At 42.9% G+C, this 9,223-nt stretch overlaps 1 protein-coding gene across 5 annotated transcripts; it reads right to left on the bottom strand.

The window, feature by feature from the left end:
- Nucleotides 1-1,531: 1,531 nt before the first annotated feature.
- Nucleotides 1,532-7,080, bottom strand: LOC136485712 (putative disease resistance protein RGA4). 5 transcript variants are annotated; one of them, XM_066482552.1, is made up of 4 exons: nucleotides 6,641-7,080; nucleotides 5,281-6,286; nucleotides 1,952-3,919; nucleotides 1,532-1,826 (listed from the first exon to the last, which is right to left on the bottom strand). In XM_066482552.1, exons 3-4 carry the CDS (start codon nucleotides 3,464-3,466, stop codon nucleotides 1,752-1,754), a joined length of 1,590 nt encoding a protein of 529 aa, XP_066338649.1. In that variant the 5' UTR covers nucleotides 3,467-3,919; nucleotides 5,281-6,286; nucleotides 6,641-7,080; the 3' UTR covers nucleotides 1,532-1,751. The 5 variants fall into 3 exon arrangements, with proteins under 5 accessions (XP_066338648.1, XP_066338649.1, XP_066338651.1 ...); XM_066482553.1 differs by having other exon boundaries at nucleotides 5,450-6,286; XM_066482551.1 differs by having other exon boundaries at nucleotides 5,212-6,286.
- Between the last annotated feature and the right edge of the window lie 2,143 nt (nucleotides 7,081-9,223).

Genomic DNA, 9,223 nt, shown 5'->3' with positions numbered 1-9,223 from the left:
CTGAACTTTTTTCTGGACTCCGTTTGGCAAAATAGCTTCGCACAGAAGACAAAAAAATAATAAAATTACTATAATACCCCTCCTTATCTTTTACTTCTCTTTTTTTCCTCGTCTTCTTCGTGGGCGTCTTCTTCGTTCTTCCTGCAAGCCTTTCTTCCAGACGACGCCTCTCCCGGTGGCCCTCCAGGCGGCTCGTGCCCCTCTCGGCGGCCGTCTCCCCCTGTAGCGGCTCCCCACCCATCAGCCCTCCAGGGGCCCACGGCGGCGCTCCTCCCGGCGGCAGCAGCAGCGCCCCTCACGACGGCAGGCATAGCCAGTGGCGCGCCCCTTTTTTTTTTACTCCAGTGGCGGCGCCCCGGACACCTTTTTTGTGTGACTCCAGCGGCGGCACCCTTGACGCACGCCTGCATCACCGCGCGCCCCGCGGCCACGTCTCACACCCTGGTGGCCTGCCCTTCGGGTTCCGGCCATGGCCGCGTGCGCCTCATGGCTGCGCACTACATGCTGACGTCACTGGGAGAGGGCAAATGCAGGCTTTTAGGAAATTGGGGCCCACTTGTATTAGATGAAGCTAGGATAAGCAGCTTTTTTTCATCTCTCTCCCACCCTATGCCTATGTAAGAGGAGAAAACAACTCGTGAAGCTATTTTGAAAAAGGATGTTTGGTAAAAATATAGCTCACAATAACTTATAAAGTTGTTGGTGAAGCTGTACCAAACAGGCCCTTAATCTTCATCTTCAGCGAATGTAGTCGATATTTGGCGACTTGATATGGCTCATCTTGTCATACTACCCCATTCGGCTTATCTTATAATCTGGCTTATTCGACTTCTTGTTTCAGCTGGAACAGTGTTTTTCTCTCACATCAATTCAGCCGGAACAATTTTTTTCTCTCACAGCAGCTGCCTATTAACAAAGACTCATACAAAAAATCCACTAAGGTCTTGTTCGGATGATGTCAGATTCACCTCAATTCATTTGTGTTGGTGTGAATTGGGGTAGAATTTAGTTCAAGTTACACTCCAATCCACCTCAACACATGTGAACTGATGCGCATCCGACTATGTCCAATCAAGGCCTAAATGTAGTTGTTATCAGAAAAAGTATCTGTTGGCTTTACACGAATGGGCTGGGAAGAACACGATCATTATGTACATGCTACTTTTTTCTTTTTCACAAAGATTATGTACATGCTACTTGACGGATATCTTCCTCTACAAGTGGAATTGTGAATTGGTCTGTCAGGCAATACAGGGTGGCTTTTTTTTTTTTTTTGGTCATTTTGGTTCACAAGATTTTTTTAGACGATTTTGCTTCACAATGTTAGAACGACCGATTCAAGACAAAAAGAATGACGGACAAATAGTGTCGATTTGACCACCAAAGCCACCATGCTAGGTTCATCTGTTATCCACAACTAACAAGGAAGGCTCGTTCTGGACATTTGCCCCGTCTTCGTCAGAAAGCAGAGCACATCATAATCACCATGATGATCTGGCAGGGATCAGCATACCATTATGGTGCTCCCATGTCTTCTCCCTGTTTTATTACAAATCCTGCACCTCAGGTCCATTACTTGTACAAATATACATAGGTCCATTATTACTTCAATAAAAAACATACATAGTAGATGAAATATAGAGGCCCAAGTAATACAAGAGTGCCTCCGGTTACAATGATTCCTCAGTATGTCGTTCGTAGGCCTCTGTACACAGTCTGGGTGTGACCACTGACCACACCCACCGGCAGCATCAAGCAGAGCAATTGAGCAAAACAGAGTACTGGCCGCTGCAAGCTAGCAGGATGCGGCTCCGCCATAAGGATCCCTGCACATATATTAGTTACATACAGGATCAATGGATAATGATACTTCAAAATTGAGTGCGTATTAAGCGGTCCTACTACTACGTAGTAAGTACTACGACAAAACATGTAGGTATCTTGGTCTTACTGTTGTCACATATTCCGGAACTGTCTCCATGGTGCCGTCCTCCATCTCCATGCTGTCAAGTGACGGGACTCCTTCTAGCACCTCCACATTTGGGCAGTATAAGATCTCGATTTTCTGCAACTTGGAGAGATTGCTGATCCTTCTCAGCTCCGGGCAGTCGAATACTTGAAGTTCCACAACTGAAGGGAAGTTCTCTATATATGTCAGGTTGCTCAGCTCGTACAGGTGCACTTGTCTTAGAGCATGCCTCCTGCTACTGGCGAGCCCCGGTGGAAGACAAGTTAGCTTGCAGCTATCAATTATGAGCTCCTTGAGTGCAGGCATGGCCATGGCATCTACTGTTGCATCCTCACCCTGCTCCTCCCATTCCCACTCCTCCCATTCGCACAAGCCATCCAGACGAAGAAATGTCAGATTAGGAAATGTTACTGCTGATCTAGCAGTGACGTCTATACCTCCACCCACTGCCAGGCAGGAGGGTGACTGGAACTCAGGCCCAACACTCTTGATGGCAGGTGCGTCAATAATGTTCAGATTCTCCAAACTAGGGAGCTGGCACAGACCGTCAGGGAGTTGGGTGCAACAACAAAGTTTGTCCATCCTTAAATGCCTCAGGCTCTTAAAGACCCATGTAGCTGGAACCATCATCCAATTTGGTAGCCGGCTACCAAAGTATCCTTCCATGTGTAGATGCCGTATGCTGGATGGAGGGCTGAGCACCTCAATTACCTCCTCCACTACTCGCTGCTGCTGCTGCATGTTGGTTTCACCCCTCAATCCCATGAATCCGGTGCTACTCCAATGTAGTTCCAAGTAATCAAGGTGCTCCTTGCTACTAACCATGGCCATTCCAGCCGACGAGCTAGCAGGCACATTTTCTAGATCATGTAAAGAAAGCTCCCTAAGCTGGGACAGAGGCCCTATCTCTTCCAAGCTGCACCAGCCCGTGCCCCCATTCTTGTCCAAATGTACTCGGAACCCATAAAGTGTTCTTAGATTTTTTAACTGACCAAACCCCTTGGGTATTAAAACATTGTCATGGGAACCATACATGCTAAGAGTTCTTAGATGCAGAAGCTGTGTAATGCAGCTAGGAAGATGGTCTAGCTGTGGACATTTCTGAACCAAAATGTGCTGCAAGAACTTCATCCTATGAATGTCTCCAGGTAGCCTAGATATATTTGTATCCTGGAAGTAGAGGTATCTCAGGTGCCTCAGCTGACATATAGAGTCAACCAATCTATCACAATCAGTACCCCTTATAAAAAGCACTCTTAGGGTAGACAATCTCCCAAATGAGTCACTAGGCTGAACATTAACTCTTTTATTTATAATTAATGTTCTTACTGATTTGTGCTTTTGTAGAATATCCCATTCTAGTGCTGACTTGGTTGATCCTATAGACAAGTGACGTACATGGCTGATCTTGCTACCACCATCATGTTGCTGATCCTGGACCACCAATGATTCTTCTTTAGACATAAACTCTGCAAAAGATCGCACCACGTCATGCATGGTGCATGAGTATCGAGTGACAGCTGATTCTTTAGTCGGTTCAATAAGATTCCTCGTGATTAGCTCCTGGTAATACCCATCTGCTATTTCTTCTAGCCAATCATCTTATGAACTACTGCTTCTGTCTGGTGGATGGATAAATCCCTCACTGATCCACATCGGAACAACTTGACCTTGCCAAATAGTTGTACCTTTAGGGAAAAGTGAGCAGTACAGGATGCACTGCTTAAGCTGGGGAGACAAATCCTCATAGCTCAAGTAGATCGCGTTGTCCAGTTCCTTAGGCAATCCAGCTACTGACCATGCATGATTCTTCAAAACAGCCTCCCAATCACCCTCGCTTCGGGGCTTCGTACTTAGCAGTCCTCCCATCACTTTGATAGCAAGTGGTAAACCTCCACACTTACTGATAATTTTCATCCCGACAACTTTCAGGAGATCTGTTCCATGTACCTACCAGCACAAACAACCATTTCCACTCATAAAACATATTTACAATATTTAATTTGTAAAATAATGGTAAGCAGTTAGCGGATTTGTTATACTATATAATCTTTTGTATATGCTGCCCCGCATGCGCGGATGGAAGAAGCTAAAATGATAAATACTCCCTGTCACAAAAAGAGCAATTATGGGATTCGTGCTAGCCAAAATAGCTCCAGTGACAAATTTTTAATAAATAATATTAGCATATGTCTCCCTACAAATTTATTATGAAAATATATTCTCTAATAATTTAATGGCACTTACTTTGTATCATAAATGTTAGTAGTTTCTTATATAATTTTGATCAAATTTTAAATTACTTGACTTCTTGGGAAGTGAGAATTGCATTATTTATGGAACAGAGGCAGTAGAAAGGTTCAGTTTGGAATTTGTGGGCCCACCTCACATTGGGAGCATTGGCTGATTTGTTGATGGACGCTAAATTTTTTGTTTCCATTCAGTTTGCTTCCTAAATTTGCCTACATCGCACGTTTAGGTTGACAAATCGATGACAAATATTTTTGTGCAACATTTCACAACTGAATATTTGGCATGGAAAATTTCGAGAGCCAATCAAGCATGCCTTAAATATGCATAATTTGCCAAAATCAAATTATGATTTAGTGGTCAATCTTACATGTAGATGGGAGAGATGAGTAATTTATTGGAGACTTATAAGTGACCTTAGATTATGTTTAATACTAAAAAAATAATAACATTGATGCAAATTTAGAGGTACATTTATTACCTTTTTATAGTCGTACAAGTCGATAATTCAGATGCAGATGTTTATGTTACCTAGATTATTTTTACTAATGAAAAATATGGGTAATTTAGATGCATATTTAGGTGTTACTTTTGTTATTTTCATGATGATAGAGATGGATAATTTGGATGCATATTAGGGGTTTTCTTTAGGTTATTACTAGCAAACATACTTGTGCGTTGCAATGGGAACTTTGTCATGTAGTCAGATTACTCATGTAGTGCTGGATATCTATTTAGTAATCACGTCATGTGTTTCAATTCATCTAAAATCAAACTCTATATTGTGCCTTGACACATGCTATATTTTTACTCATATGTGTACGGGAGGAAACTCTCAACAATCATGTTATTTGTTCCATTTCATTTTGGAATCGGGCTATGCACCACGCCTAAACACTTAACTTACTATGTCAAAATAGGCCCTGAATAGATAGAGTTAAGGGAATAATGTGCATTAAACATCAAAATAAATGGTATATGTGTTCACTAACTTGACCAGGTGTTGGCGGCAACTGTTTGTTGAGCAAGGACCAAGCATCATCTTCGTTGAGTGGGCTTACATGATGTTGGTAGAAGGAGGCTCCGGTACGAGAGCTAGGTCTTCTAATCTTGTAGTGATTAGCACCCAATTGCCCTGATGATTTTTACTTGCATTTCTGACCGGAACACTAAGCACATTGCTCCATGCTACAATACTCCACACATCATCCAGGACCAAGAGAAACCTACCCATGGACAAGGTGTTGGTGAGCCTCCGTGAGAGGAGGGTCTTGTCTTGCACCCCACCATGGACTCCCCCAGCATGCTCAATTGCTGTCCTGAGAAGCTCAACCTCATCAAAGTGTTGGGTGATGCTTAGCCATATCTTCACTTTGAAGTGTCCTTGGATGGTGGTCTCATTGAAGATCTTCTGGGCCAAGGTGCTTTTGCCCATGCCACCTGTGCCCACAATGGCCACCACTTTGATGTCGTGGTGTCCATGGATGGTTAGCATTTGAGCAAGCTCCCTTGTCTCCCTCTCAATTTTCTCACCAACAATAGCGGACTCAACAAACTCAGATGTCACCTTCTCTCCAGTGGACATCCTCTGTTCTGGGTGGGATCCTAGATTGATGAAGTTGAACTTGTGAGCCTCTTCATATATGTTGTCCAGCCTCTGGTTGAGCTCCTTGATGCGGCTGCCTATCTTGTGTGCGAACACAGGATTCCGTAGGCAGGAGAGCAATGGCCGGCAGCAACCTGGAGCCTTTTCAACCGTGCTGCTACCTTTCGATTCCCTCTGCTTGTCAGCTTTGATTTGACATAGGTCTAGGATGTCAGTGGCGTCATACATGGCGTTCTTGAGCTTCTGAACCCATCTTTGCACCCTCAATTCAGTGATGCGCTTCCTCTCAGCGTCAACAAGGAAGCATTTGATACTTTCCATGTTGTTCTCTAGCTTCTCAATATCCCCAGATATGCCCAGCAACATCTTCACCTCTTCTGTTGCCATGTCGGCTATCAGCTGCATCACGTAGGGTCCCATAGCATCCAAGATTGTGGCCATGGCTCCCCCAGACGTCCGTCCTATACATATACAAGTACATCAAAATCATACACTTGTTTCATCAGAACAACCACTGGATCATTTATTCTTTTGTGCCACTTGTACTATACTAGACCCTCATATAATTTGGATCATGATAATTCTTTTTTTCAATCTAGATCTATTGTTTTAAAGTGAATTAGGAGTTGCCAAGGGATACTAGACGTTTAGTATGCTTACTCACACCAAAAGGGCGAGCAGCTGGGAGTTCAAAGATCAAGACGTTAGTATGCTTATAATTTGGAGAACATATCAAGATGGATAGAGCTATCATCATCATCACTATAGATAAATAGAGGGATCGGAGCAGATCGAACGAAGCTGTGTACACACACCTTGCTTCTCAGTAGATCCGCCTTACAGGTAGTAGTCTCCTCTCCTCTGCTACAAAGAAATAAAAGGATCGGATCGGATTGATGGGCGGCCCTTGGTTAAGCAGAAGCAGCAGCTCTTACTAACAATTTTGTGGTGAATGATGCATGAGCCGAGGAGGAGGTCGGGGGTTGTTTGTATAGTGATGGTAGCGCTACGCTAGCTGCTAGCAATTATAATGGGTCTTGGTTTGGTCTGGGAGCAGGGCCAGCATCCTGTGTCTGTGTGTGTGAACTGCTGGCGGAGGCAGAGGAAAGGACGACTGCACTGCATGGTATTATTGCTGGTGTCTCCCAGGTCAGGATCTGGTTGATGGATTGAAGCCGTCCGGCCGGTCTCCAACATTATTGCTGGTCGTCCATTGTCATTGACTCACCGAGCATTGCAACTACTCCTTGGTAGTACTCTCCTTGGCAGACCCATGTAGCTGCAGCTACGTTACTCCTAGTGTCCATGAACAATGTAAATTCATGATGGCCGTCTCAGCACCAACACATTAGTTACGTGCAACTGTCAGCACGTACTACATACTAGCATGTTTTGGATGGACTCCTTTGGACACATGGAGCAAGCATCCAGGAGAAAATATGTATGAGCAACCGTACAAATGTATTCACCGAGATCTTAAAAAAAATTACGATGCGCACAGGAATGCCACCAAGTGAAAATATAATGGGCAGCACAGCCAACACTATGTCAAAACAGGACAAAGGACACACCATAATCAGTGACATAGAATTGAAACGCGTCACTAATATAAGATCAGCAACGCAGGTAAGCAAAGCACGTTACTAATTAGGTGTCGTCCATGACCAAGAAACAAAATGCGTTACAAATATCAGTGAGCCATTTCAACTAGCTAGATGCATCACTGATATCAAGGATGGGTACCAAAGACTCGTTTCCACCAAATGAATCGACTTTGGACCCAAAAAGTATCAAATCCAGTGAAATGGAGAGTTAAGTCCGGACTGTCAATCTCTATTTGCTCTATTTACATAGGCACGTGTTTATTCAGATTTATTTGTAGTGGACAGAACACAGCATCAGAGATGCAATATAAGTGACGTGTTTCTTTCTTCTCTGATGACTATTTAAACGCGTCACTAATCTACGAATCTGGGATACGTTTATATATTGAGGCTGTGCAATAGAAAGCCGTTGAAAGCAAGCACAAAACCAATATATATAGTCCTCCAGCATCCAAGTTATGATGGATATAAGATTAATATTAATATAATAAAATCTGATTAAAGTACACGTGCATGTTGTGGCATCATATAGATCAAGTACACATGCATGCATAACAAATAAATATATATGTTATGTTTTCAACAAACAAGTAAAAATAATTCCTTAGTGAATCATATATATAATTTATAAAAATCCTTAGTGCTAACCAATTATCTAAATTTATTAATGACCATTATATATAATTTATATAAGTTATTACGTACTTTATATATATTTATTTATATGTTTTATCTAATACATTTGACAACATATAATTTTTTTATTAGAATATTCAAACAACGTCGGAAGTTGGGAGGTTAGTGCAAACCATAAGTGGCTATATGAGGCTTTAATATTTGTAGCAAATAGTCAATATGAGGCTTTAATATTTGTATCTTCTTGAGGTTAGCACTGCTATTCATCCTAGATCTCCCTTCTGCCGCTATCACTTACCTTAAATAACATGGTGTAGCACTACGTCACATAGGGTTTGTAGGGGCGGCTCAAGACCATTTGTAGGGGCGGTTTGTCCAGCCGCCCTTACCAAACCGTCTCTATAAATCATGCATTTGTAGGGCCGGTTCCCAGACCGCCCCTACAAATCGATTTGTAGAGGCGGCTGAGCCGCCCCTATAATACCTGTTTGTAGGGGCGGTTCAGTCTAGAACTGCCCCTACAGTATATTTTCCCGCAAAAAAAATCAAATTTACAATTCAAATTCGATCAGAACATACATATGGCCCTGTTTGTTTTTGCGTATTCCCGCGTTCGCGTTGCGAGTGAGCGAGGAAAGTGAGATAATCCCACCGAACGCCCCGTGACTAACGCGCGACCGGGAATCGCCCGCGGCATGGAACACGCGAAACTTAACTATGACCCACGATTCGCAAAACGCAGCCTCCGAACCGCGTTCGCTCAAGAGTATTATATAAACTACAATTACAAGTAGAATTTAGAAGAATATATACAATCCATCATTAAATAGACAGAATTCACAAGGTAAAACCAATGTCAAATTCCATACATATTGTTATCAACGGCCTAGAGCTAGCCTTTCAGTCTCACGAAGGTGTTGGTACTGAGGATTTCTACCTAAGTCAGACTCTCGGTCATAGTAGGTGCCTTTAACGTGTACAATCTGGTCCAATATGAAGTTGCAAAGGTTGCCGACGAGCTCTAAGAGTTGGTCATCCTTGTATGGGTCTCTTTTCATTTCTTTCTCTTCTTTCCACTACAAGAGAACAAGTTTCGGTTTAGTATTTCATAACATGTATGAAGTTTTTATACTACGGGTGAAGAGGTTCAAACTTACC

This window comes from Miscanthus floridulus, chromosome 10 (genome assembly GCF_019320115.1).
Source record: "Miscanthus floridulus cultivar M001 chromosome 10, ASM1932011v1, whole genome shotgun sequence".
NCBI classification, from domain to species: domain Eukaryota; kingdom Viridiplantae; phylum Streptophyta; class Magnoliopsida; order Poales; family Poaceae; genus Miscanthus; species Miscanthus floridulus.
This window is presented reverse-complemented; position numbering and strand designations above follow the sequence as displayed.